Here is a 12815-nt window from a genome sequence, read left to right on the forward strand (position 1 = left end):
GACCAGAGGACATTTCTCCAAAAAGTACGATGTGCAGTTTCAAACCGTAGTCTGACTTTTTTATGGCGGTTTTGGAGCAGTGGCTTCTTCCTTGCTCAGTGGCCTTTCAGGTTATGCCGATATAGGACTCGTTTTTCTGTGGATATAGATACTTTTGTACCTGTTTCCTCCAGCATCTTCACAGGGTCCCTTGCTGTTGTTCTGGGATTGATTTGCACTTTTCGCACCAAAGTACGTTCATCTCTAGGAGACAGAATGCGTCTCCTTCCTGAGCGGTATGATGGCTGCGTGGACCCATGGTGTTTATACTTGCGTACGATTGTTTGTACAGATGAACATGGTACCTTCAGGCGTTTGGAAATTGCTCCCAAGGATGAACCAGACTTGGAGGTCTACAATTTTTTTTTCTGAGGTCTTGGCTGATTTCTTTTGATTTTCCCATGATGTCAAGCAAAGAGGCACTGAGTTTGAAGGTAAGCCTTGAAATACATCCACAGGTACACCTCCAATTGACTCAATGATGTCAATTAGCCTATCAGAAGCTTCTAAAGCCATGACATAATTTTCTGGAATTTTCCAAGCTGTTTAAAGGCACACTTAGTTGACTGTATGTAAACTTCTGACCCACAAATAATCTGTCTGTAAACAATTGTTGGAAAAATTACTTCTGTCATGCACAAAGTAGATGTCCTAACCGACTTGCCAAGAAATTTGTGGAGTGGTTGAAAAACGAGTTAATGACTCCAATCTAAGTGTAAACTTCCGACTTCAACTGTATACATACATACATACATACACATACAAACATACATACATACATACATACTATATATATATATATAGCAGAAAAGCTGTAAAAAAAAAATAGATATGTGTCCTCCAAAGATGGATGGATGGGTTAACCACATTTTTTAAAAATAAAATCCAAATAAAAAAATACCAAAAGTCATTAGAGCGACAAAAACAAATGTATTTGTTGATTTCCCATAAATGAGGAGCATAACCATCTATGAGATTATGGTTGACCTAATATGACATCATAATATCATGGTGCTACTTTCAAAACTCATCTCATTCCATTGGAGGTGGTGGAAAATCAGGAAGGACCAGTCCTGGGCAGAAGATCCCCTATGGTGTCCCAGGAGGGACAAAATACACCACCGCCGCCAACATGCATCCTTTACCCTTACACGCCCGATTACGTCAGCTTGGATGAATGGGGGTGGAGGGAGGGGGGTTTTGGGAAAAGAGCAAGGGAGGAGGAGAAGGGGAAGAAAAAGGAAATCCCCCATGAACAGGAAGGCAGGCAGTAAGGCAGGCAGTGCAGGGTTTGTGTTTGTGTATATCTTTTGCAGTCTGCATACCCAAGCATGTGTTAACCAGCAGTAATGTAATTCACAATGTCATCCCTCATTACGCTCCCCCAACAATGTGTGCTCCCCTTCTCCCCCCTTAACTTCCTATCCCCAACATCACCCAACAGCAAACTGGGGGGAGAAGGTGTGGGGGGGGGGGGCGTTCTTTCTGCACGGGCAGACCAAGAGCAGCCGCAAACCTGCCCCAGAGGACCTCGGCTGTAAGAGCCTGCAGGAATCCCGCGGATGACTGGAGAAGGGCGAGTGGTGGGCCAAGGACACACTCAAACAGACAACTGCACGCACTCACAGCCACAAGTACACTCACACAAACACACATAAAAACAACACACTCCAGAGGCAGTGAGGGCTGAGAGTGGCAGAGCTGACAGAATGCTGCAGCCTAGGTCTGAATGAGGAGGAGAGATGGAGATATACACACACTTCTCCCTCCGCCTTTCTTTCTGCCACCGCGGGTTACCAGGGGGCCAAGCCTGTCGCCTGCAGAGGACAGCCACGTCCCTGGGGGAGCGGTGTTTGTGTATACTTTGTGTGTGTGTGTGAGAATGCAGGTCTAATTATGTGTATGTTCATAATGTGCGTGCATGTGAGTCTCTCTGTGTTCATGGTGTGTGTGTGTGTGTGTGTGTGTGTGTGTGTGTGTGTGTGTGAGAGCGCAGGGCAGAGAATCAGATTATATAACGTGTTAGCCATATGAAATGCCCTCTGTCAGCTCTTAGCCTTTGTGTTGTGGGAGATGGTTGTTGTGCACACACTGTTGAGGGAGAGGAAAGAGGGCAGGGGCACTCAGTCACTATAGACACACAATGTATATTCACCTGCACACACAACTACCACACACACACAATAGGGAACTAAATGTGGTAGACAAAGTCCTCTTCCTCATCATGCCAACAGCGCTGGGTCTCCTACAGGTCACATCCCCCATTGTGTCCACCAGTCAAGGCACTGGAAAGAGCCATTTTCCCTGTCCTTACACACACTCTGTGGCCCCCTGTCACCGACAACACACACACAGCCTTGGGGTAGATGGTTCCACTACTACATGACTAGGGTTATTTCTGTTGTGAGTAGCTGTGATTACCCACAGAAGGAGGGGTGCCCTGAAACCACACCACTCACAATAGGGCCATCTATTGCAAAAGGATTACTGTAGTGCAATAGCATTGCTCCTATGGGATAGCATGTGACCATGTCGCTGCGCCACACACATCACAAACAGAGCCCGCGTACAGACCTCAGCATATAAACAGCCCATGTACTCCGACTGCGCAGGGTTAACGCCTGAGGGGCCAAAGGCATTTCATTAAGTATGAGTCGCAGCCCTTATCAAATAGCTTTTCAACCAAAACAAAGACATATGGCTGAGGTGGGATAGGAGGCTGTGTGATGTTTCATGTTTTATGGGGTTGGCCATTGTGCTAATGAGCAGCCGGCCTATAACGGAAACCAGATAACAGTGTAATCAATCATTAATAAAACGAATATCTTTGACTACCTTAGGATTATTAATAAAACTAATGTCTTTGACTACCTTGGGATTATTAATAAAACTAATATATTTGACTACCTTGGGATTATTATTAAAACTAATGTCTTTGACTGCCTTTGTGTCAAAATCAGTGTTTTCCCTACTATTGCTTGCATTGTTTCCGGAGAGATTCTGAGAAGCTAAAAAAAAAAATGGCATCCCGTCTTGACCAAAACAATCTAGGGGAAACACTGAAGACTAGTTGTTACTTCCAACCTTCCTCAAAGCCTCACTCCCAGTACAGTAGACCCAGTGCAACCTGTGTCCCTGACACAGCACCCTCCATAGCCCTGCATTATTCAAAGCAACCAGGAAGCACACACAGGATGTTAAAGAGGATGTCTCCCTTCATATCCCCCTCATACTTCAGTTTATGTTTACACAGAGAGAAAAACACAAGAGTACAACGATGGCAGTGGCCCACACTCATTCATTTAAGATGAGGGGCTTAGCAGTTGAGGCAGAGTTCGCGCTATAGCGAAAGGTAAAGAGCTTTCTTGTGTTTATTCAAAGTTCACTGGTTATGATAGATTGTTTTGATACCGCTCCAAGAATCACTCGGCATCGCAATGCAAACAAGCTGCCAGAGCCCAGCGCTTGAGAAATGATGCGAGTTGGAATGTATTACACAATGTAGAGTTCTACTTCCTATCATCATATTACCCCTCGCTCTAATCCACCGCAGACAGACGCTAACCGAAAGAATCTGCCAAATGTGGAGTCTGGTGACGCAAAAACAATGTCCCACCACTTAGTTCTTGTTGTTGTTGTATTCCGTGGGAAACAGCAGGTGCTGTTGGGTAGCATGTTGACATCATCTCAAATGTCCTGGTTTACATGTATCAGTTGGGTTTAATGATTCTCTGACAGGATGTTTGACACATCTCCCACTTCAACAGTACCATGTCAGCAGTGTCCTTGTAGAGGATGTCCATTTGGACCCAATCAATGATCTTCCTGTTGTTGCCGGGTAGAGTTGGGAACGGCCATTTTGGGTCAATAACACAGGTGCTCCTGCCTAGTCATCAGACTGACAGGAGAGAGGATGAGCCGGTCAACTTCCACTCATGCTCAGACTCCAACAGCAGCTCACCCACTTGATTCAACCAACAGGGTTTATGTGAAAGGTTATAGGTTGCTTTGGAAATTAAAACCAGAGGTTTGGTGAGGCGCTGTGTGAATAACCCAACAGCCTCTGTGGCTGCTTCCAGTGGCTCTCAATGTGCTTTCCAGGTATTTGGTGTGAAGGGGGGTGTCTAATTGGATAACTCTTTCTTTGATTCTCTGTGTCGCTGCCGTGGCTCCTGTCTGACACCGACTGCCCTCCATTTGTTAAATAAGCAGGCAACAATGACAGCGGTGAGAAGTGATGGCTGTAATGGTCATATATAATCACTTGTCTACCCTGAGACGCAATTAGTCTCAATTCTTCACACCGCCTAATGACATTTGGTAGGGAAAAAATGATAATTATTTCACATCCGTGCCGAGCCTCTTCACAATGCTAACGGGAAAGAGACCCGGGCCTGAATAAAATGGCTGGAGTAAAAAGTAATAACTTGCCGGCTGAGCGAGAGATTTCCGTTAAAAGGGGAGCTAAATTGAAGAAGGAGCACCTGAAATTTGAAGCGGATTGGCTCTCGAATTCGCTCATTAGTTCACAAACGACTCCAAATGACCTGGTTTAATAATAATCCCCAGTGCGTTTTTGAGATATCGCCATGGTGATTGCAATAGGTTCTCCCTCCGAGGGAGAAAAAGAAGCAGAAAGCATTTACACTTTAGGGCTTAAAGCTGCTTTGAGGAAGGTAGTAATAGATGGACAGAGACGGCCTGTTCCTTGGAAGAGCAACAACAGAAGTCCTTGTATGTAACGGTATGCCCTCTTTACATGTCATCTTTGATTACCACATGCTACGGCCTAGTTATGTTGATTCCATGTAAATCCCCTTGACTGACAAAACGGGCAGACAAGTACGCTTTTCCATAGTAACACCAATAAATGGTAATAATGCTAGGGAAAAAGATGAAATGCTATCGCTAGGCTAATCCAGAGTATTGAATATAGTAATCCAAGGCACACTTCCCCCAGCATGTGCTCAGGAAGAAGACACAGGCATATTAGGTTCACTAAAACCCCAATTATCTTGATTCATTCTCTGCTTGTTCTTGTTTAGCCAGGTGTGTAATGTGCTGACTGTGGATCAGCCTGTGCAGATAGGGCCATGGGGAGATCTCCAAAGCTTTGGGGCTATTTCTGACAACACATCTAAAAAAATTATGTGTAATTGACAAACCAGAGAGAGGGAGAAATGGGATGATTTTTGATTATGAAGCAAGCCACTTAACCCTTTGTGTGACAGTGTTGGTCGTGGCGAGCAAGAGTTAAGATTGCTGCATACCAACAAACATCAGGACCAGAGATGCTCTGGCTAGTAGCTCTGGGTATTCAAACAGGCCCCTGAGGCGGTGGAGCATTAGAGTCAGTCTTGGATTCCTCCCAAAAACCCAGCTGAAACAGGATTATGTACTTCAATCAGTCTTCCTCAAGGACGCGCTTTGGGAGGAGTTCCAACGTCAAACCCGGGGTACTTTTAAATTCTCAGACAGACGGATGCACGTTGACGGACGGATGTGAAACGAGACAGTACAGCGGTCGGCCGAACTTTACCTCCCCAGGGATTCTGCTGTTCTTAAAAGGTCACGGGCAATGCAGGTGCCAGAGACTCTCAGAATGGTATTCACACGAAACAGCACAAACCGTACAGCCCACAACGCAGCCCAGCTCACCCTAGCCTCCCCTCCCACTGTCAGATGAAGGAAGGAAGTTCAGGGGAATAAGGTCATGACTGCATTTGTGAAGAAGCATGATTCCAGTTAATTAGAGGTATTGCGAGGATGATTAGGGAGAGAAGGAGGGAAGACTGGGGAAAGATGAGAGAACAAAGGGAGGATAGATGGGGAGTGGTCTCTGTAGAAGGCAGAATAAATGGACTAAGATAGGGGGGGATCACCAGGAAGGTCATATAATCTTGCTCGTCCCTCCTCCTCTCTCTCGCTCTCTGAAGGCCCATCAGAGGAAGCTAATCTCTTTCACTACCGGGTAATTACAGCAGAAAACCTCTTGCTCAACAGAAACAGGGGCTCTGGTTTTATCAAGGACCGATTCTTGATTTACTTCTTCATAATTAGGCCGCTCCAATTATCAGTGTGTTGGTTTTTTCCTCTATCACAGCCTACTGGCTGGGTGTGCTGAGGCTGGGTGTGCTGAGGCAGGAAACTCCCATTGAGGAGTCAAACATCGACAAGAGCCAGAATTGCATGTCAACAACAACAACTAAGGAGGACAATGAAACCCACTGGGCTGCATAGCAACAAAAACAAAAAGAGAGCTTTGGTATTTTGAACTGATTGTTCATTTCTCCCCGTCTCTCTTCATTTCAGAACACGTTCATTTTTGTGTTAGTGTGAGTGTTCTTGTGATTGTCCCTAGAGGTGCACCACCACCCTCCTGTGCCCTTACCGACCTCATTCTCTGGGAACTCGGAAAACTAGGCCCGAATAGAAAAAAATTATGCTCCGTTCCACTTTGAGCGGAATTGTTACTGTACAAAAAGCACCGTCCCCTCTCGCTCTCCCAGCATGTGAATAGTAGGAGTGTAACACATAAACAAATGCAATGGCACTTATTCGGCAGCAGAAAACAGGCAGTGTTTCAGCAGACCTTGTTTACAGTGATGCTTCGTAACAGGAATCACATTCTTCCACCATCCAGAGAGAAGTCCCGGTACACAACAATGCTTTCACAAAACAAACAAGAGAAGGCATTAAAATGGGCCGGGGCTTAGGAATAAAAGTAGTGCTTTGTTAAAACAACGTAACACTAATTATAAGCTGGGTGGTTTGAGCCCTGAATGCTGATTGGCTGACAGTCGTGGTATATCAGACCGTATACCACGTATAAACAGTTATTTTTACTGCTTTAATTCCGTTAGTAAACACTTTATAATAGCAATAAGGCACCTCAGGGGTTTGTGGTAGATGGCCAATATACCACGGCTAAGGACTGTATGCAGGCACTCCACGTTGCGTCGTGCTTCAGAACAGCTCTTAGCCGTGGTTTATTGGCCCTATACCACACCCCCTTGTGCCTTATTGCTTAAGTAAAAACGTGCTCCATCTATTCTCTAGACAGTGGTTAAGTCACGTTAGGGGTTTGGGGTGAAAATGAACGGTTCATTTGTCAAGGCAAGAAGCTAAAGAGACAGCTCTGACCACCACGGCACCCGCCAAGTCTATCTGCAGTGCATTACGTCTCAAAATGATGCAACCGCTCATCCAGATAGATGTGGCAGAACAGAATTAGGCATGTGGTGTGACCAGGCCTTGACCTTCCTATCTAAATGGGACACGGTTGAGCTGAGTCTTGCATAACGGAGGCAGACATCAATTTAAGAGATGCTGATCTCCGAGCCCAAATATGCTGATGGCCATAAAGAAAAAAACTAAAGCGGACAACTTTGTGAGAGCTTTCATTTCAACCGTAACGACCTGCTCCCATTGGCGTCGTCGCACAAAGAAAACCTCATATCAACGGAAGGCACTCGGGCTAAGCAGTTTAGTTTTAGGATCAAGTGCAAAAGCAGCAACACCCCCCCCTAATGTCCCGGTCCCTGCTCCCCCAGCAGTGGAAACTTTAATGAGGGGAAGATTTCTCCGGACCCCTCAGAGTCCACTTCATTAGGCCAAGCCCCCTTTCTTGTCGGGGATACGCCTGACACAGCAACAACAATTTCTCCCATATCCACAGCCAGGGGAGCCAATAAAAAGAGAGAGAGGGGGAAGAAGAGGAAGACGAGAGAGGAGGATGGTACACCTAGTGAAGGACGGCCCGGCTGCACTTCAGAAGAAAGAAAGAAAGCAGAGCGCTCAGCTTTTTCTCCGCCAGGTCCCGAAGGGTTAATTATATCCACAACCCCTCCGCCTCTCCTCTGACCCCCAGGATGTACACAGCACACAGACATCTGCCCCACCCCCATACACATATATACACTACACACACAGGGGTGGCTGGGGGGAGGGGGGGGGTGACGCCGTTGTCTTTCGGCTCAATGCCACTCAGGGAAACCTACTTCAAAACACAATCACTGTTAGTTGTGGCCCTCAACAGCCCTTGAGGGCCACAACTGACGGTTAGGCCAAGTAGAGAAAGAGAGAATCTCACTGTTTTCCTCTTAAGCTCTGCTCTTAATCAGGTCAGGTCTGAAACAGGAAGCCAATCTGGCCTGTACTCCTGGACAGACGATGGAGAGGGACAGACTGGTAGGGAGGCCAAAAAGAGCTCTCTCCTCATCGCCGCCTCAGCGAACGACGTGCATCCATGGCACATCGTGGGAGATTAGATTTACTTGGTACTCCGGCCCCAGGTTCACTCCCTATCCCCACCACTCAGACGGATGTTTCTCATATAGTGCTGCTAGAGCCGTGATGGATTCAGAGGAAGGACAGGGAACACAGTCCCTGCTTGGCTCCAGCAGTAGATCATTCCAATGATAGGAGAAAAGCGGATGCGGCAGCTTCCCAAAGCGTTGGGCATAGCAGGGAGAGATAGAGAGAGTGGTAGCGGGGATAGAGGACGGGCGAGACAGCTGGCCCAGGACTGAATTCATCTGGCATAATGAAAATGGAGGGAGAGATTGGGATCACTAAGAGAGAGGGCCTCCATCCATCAAAGGCCTGCGATAGGAAGGGAAAGGAGGCGTCAATGATAACGGGGGAATATGTGGCGATTCTCCTCCCCAAAGACGTAGCATCAGTCTCACCACTCTCATCATTGGCTGGGCTTTCTCCATGTCACAGATGAGATTGATGCATTTGGAGGAATTGATATAGTATGATGACAGGGTGACAACAGATTTCTTACACAAGGACAGGGTCTCTAAGCAGATATTATGAAAAGCCTTTTAAACTGTGTTGCTAAACATAGCGTTCATGCTAACTAGCTGTTTCAAGTTAAGACAGGAACTGAGTGATGTCAACTAGTACTGGTCATGGTGCCCAAGTCCACTGGACTTTGTGATACCAACTAGTCTTGGAGTCCATGTCTTCTAGCTAACTAGCCTACCTTTTCCACAAATACTAACCCTATTCCAAATTAATTCACCATCTCTTACCTCTTCAAAGTTTTGTTGTCTAAATTATTCCCACATGGACCAGATATGCATAAATAAATGTTTTAAATATAGAGACCAAACGCATCCAAGGACTGCTAGACTCGAACAGACCCGAGGACAACTAGACCCATTCAGTATAGACCTGGTCGGATCCAGTTCCCAATCCAATCCAAGTGAGGGAAGCAGCAGAAAAGTCATTTTATTAAGCTACTTTAATAACTGGAGCTGATAAAACGCGAGAGGAGAGAGAGATGTACTGCTGTAGCAGGCGGGGGAGGGACTGTACTGTGAGCGAGTGACACAGGGAGCAGGGAGGATGGAGAGACAAGAGTCAGCAACCAAGCCATAGTAGACTAATAGTTGCCATAGCTAGGTTATTTATCATCAAATATGATTACACAGTACCTGTCTTGACTGGATCAAAACGGGAGAAGCTAGTTAAGCTAGCTAATGTTAGCTAGCTAGGCTAACTGAAGCTGCAGTGAAAGAGCATTCTAATCCTACTGTTACAAATAACAACAACTCCCTGCAGAATATTAAGTGTCAGACTACCTGTTGGCTCTTTGTCCTGCAACCTATCCTTCCCCTTTAACTTTTAATTCTGTCATTTTAATTCACTCTTCCATTGATTACACATCTAACTTTTGCCACACACGGAGACTCTATGACTGTAGCCTATTGCCGATTTGATGATTTATGATTGGCTTAACAGCAACAACAAGCTACACGCTCCACTCTTGTGAATAGCAAGAGCAGCAGCATAAATAATACAATTTCTCTCTCTATACTACACATACCCCAGACCCATGACAATCATATCAGATCATACCCAGACCCATAACAATCATATCAGATCATACCCAGACCCATGACAATCATATCAGATCATACCCAGATCCATGACAATCATATCAGATCATACCCAGATCCATGACAATCATATCAGATCATACCCAGACCCATGACAATCATATCAGATCATACCCAGATCCATAACAATCATATCAGATCATACCCAGACCCATAACAATCATATCAGATCATACCGAGACCCATGACAATCATATCAGATCATACCCAGACCCATAACAATCATATCAGATCATACCCAGACCCATGACAATCATATCAGATCATACCCAGACCCATGACAATCATATCAGCTCGTGACAATCATATCAGCTCATACCCAGACCCATGACAATCATATCAGATCATACCCAGACCCATGACAATCATATCAGATCATACCCAGACACGTGGATTCATTAGGAATTCTGGATCTGGACCCAGGATCGGGTCTCCGGTATTCGGGTACTGGTGGATCCGTGAAGACCTCTAGTTAGGACGAGCCCTAAAGCCCATGCAAACTAAGCCTGCTGCTAACGGTTAAGTGCTAACAAACAAAAGTGGCCTCAGGGCTAACAAAGATTGTTAACCCCAAAACGCTAGAATTAAAAACATGAGCTGGCGCACACCCAGAAAAATGATTTTGTGTGGAGGTGCTGACTAACGAAGAATAAACTATAAACTATAATAAAGAGAATCACACACCATATATAACCCCAAAACGCTAACTAACCAAAACACGGGGCAAACTGAGGACTTACCTTGTCTTTCCTGAGACGAGAGGCCTCCTCTCCGGATACCAGGGTCTTGTAGTAGGAGCTACGCTCGGCCGTGAAGTGGACCTTCGATAGGGCGTTCTCTACCAGCGCCACCGACAGGTTGACCCCCTCGATGTGAAGCCAGCCGATGAAGTTACCAGCCTTGTCCATACTCTCTACTTCCACCTCCACCTGCCAGAGAGAAGAGAGGAGACAGAAGAGGAGGGAGAAATGAGACCGGGTTAATGTACTGTATTGGGATTAGGTTTGAGATTCCATTAGAGAAAGCGAGGAGGGTGCTCTGAAGGAGACTCTCTCCTGTCCTTAAATAGACAGATCATTGGAGGCCCCTGTGCTTGCTATCGATCTGAGAGCCTTGAGCTCGCACGCACACAGCTGATGTGCGCACAACAGCTCTCTCACTGTCAGTTGGCCTTCGCGCTGGTTTGGTCCCCGCCGCCGCGCTCATTTTTCCATGCACAATTACACCCAGCGGAGACACTCAGTGGGTTAGACCTCCAAGACGACTCAGGACCCCCAGACTGATCCCATTGGTCTGAGCCGTGGAGGCCTGTTTACAGGGACACCATATGAAAGGACCGGAAAAGTACAGGAATATATAGGTAAGGTAAATTAGCGTTTCAAAAAGTTAGGAAAAGAAAAGTCCGAAAGTGACTTTGAGCTAGAAAACTAATAGACCATGATTGTTTTTTGGGGGACAGCTGAGGAACATTTCATAGTTCTAGAACAAAACACAGCCAAGATTAGCTGGAGCAGATCCATAATTGAATAGTATAATAGTAAACTTGACCATGTTGTCCCTCTTGACTTCAGCTGACGCCAACAACAACCTCAAAAGGCCTTTAAATGATTTTCTAATTCAGTATCGAGTCCAAACTTCATCTACCAGTCTTTGGTTAAGACTCCAATACCGTCATAGAGTGCGGTTCCCACACATTTTCAAAATCTTTTGCAATTAGTGCGAGCCAAATTCCATTCCCTGTGGTGCTAACCCTGCTGCTGACAAAGTGCCGGGTATTTAGCAACATTAGCCCTTTGGAGACAATAACCAAAATCTGCCTATTCAGGAGAATTATCTATTCATTACGTTTTGTTTCATAAAGCGTGGGAGGAGAGAAAGACAAATCAATATGGCGTTGTTTTTTCCCTCCGACGGCAGAGTGGGAGAGAGAGAGAAAGAAGAGAGGGCAGGTGCGGCGAAGACATACTGGAGAAAGTCAAACGATTAAGACTCTGGCTGCTTAGCCTCTGTGGACCCCCGTGGGACATTTGACGCAAATGACTTTGCCTAGCTCCTCTGTGCATTGTATCCACAGTCAAAGTAAAAAGCTTTTTAATGAGAGCATAATCTGCACTTTGATTAAACACAATAATGACAACACGCTGCGGTGGAAACAGGGACAAACATAGGCCGTGTTTCCTGCTTTCTCCCCAGCTCCTAGCTGGGTCCTGAGGGGGTTGAGAGAAGGCGAGGGGGTCATGTTAAGTAATGCTGCCTTGTGGGGGGTTTCTGACGCTTTCTGACCTGTCTAGGCAAGTTTGGTTAAATGGGGTTGGATGTTATGTGTAAATGCATAAGTCTTGAAGTGTTTGACTACAGGATCCCTCCCCACACTACTGCTACAGTACACTACCATGTGGTTGTCTTTCCGGTTCAGTATCCACACACACTGACCCACGGTGTGTTTGTTTGTCAATGTTACGTCCTCAACATGGTGTTAAGAGGACAGATAGACAAGGATTGACAAAAGATGACAAGTTCCTCATCTCTTCCCTCCCTCTATTTCTCCCCTCCCCTCCTTCCTACCTCTCCCTCTCACCCTCCCTTTCTCCCCCCTCTTCCTCCCCAATTTCCATGTCTCTACCCCTTTCTCTTCCCTCTCTTTCTCCCCTCTCATCCCCCTCTTCCTCCCCATTCCCACCTCTCTCTAACTGGCCTGCCAGTTACACATCCAGGCTATTACAGACACACTGCACCTCCCAGCACTTAAATGTCAACCAGGGAAGTGAGGGGGGTGAGTGGAGGGAAGGGAAAGGTCTGTAGTGAGCTGGAGCTAGCAGGGAGCAGGCAGCGCTCTCTCCTCAGACAGGCTGATGCTCATTATAC

The 12815-nt window shown here is 46.2% G+C and overlaps 1 protein-coding gene across 1 annotated transcript in view; it reads right to left on the reverse strand.

Moving 5' to 3' along the window:
- Positions 1 to 12815, reverse strand: part of snd1 (staphylococcal nuclease and tudor domain containing 1) — a 320313-nt gene that overhangs the window by 98647 nt on the left and 208851 nt on the right. The window contains exon 17 of the mRNA XM_045722231.2: positions 10691 to 10879. Within this exon, the coding sequence (XP_045578187.1) occupies positions 10691 to 10879 (189 nt within the window). The remainder of the gene's footprint in view (positions 1 to 10690; positions 10880 to 12815) is intronic.

The sequence above is a fragment of the Salmo salar genome, chromosome 07 (assembly GCF_965601325.2).
Source record: "Salmo salar chromosome 07, fSalSal1, whole genome shotgun sequence".
NCBI lineage: Eukaryota > Metazoa > Chordata > Actinopteri > Salmoniformes > Salmonidae > Salmo > Salmo salar.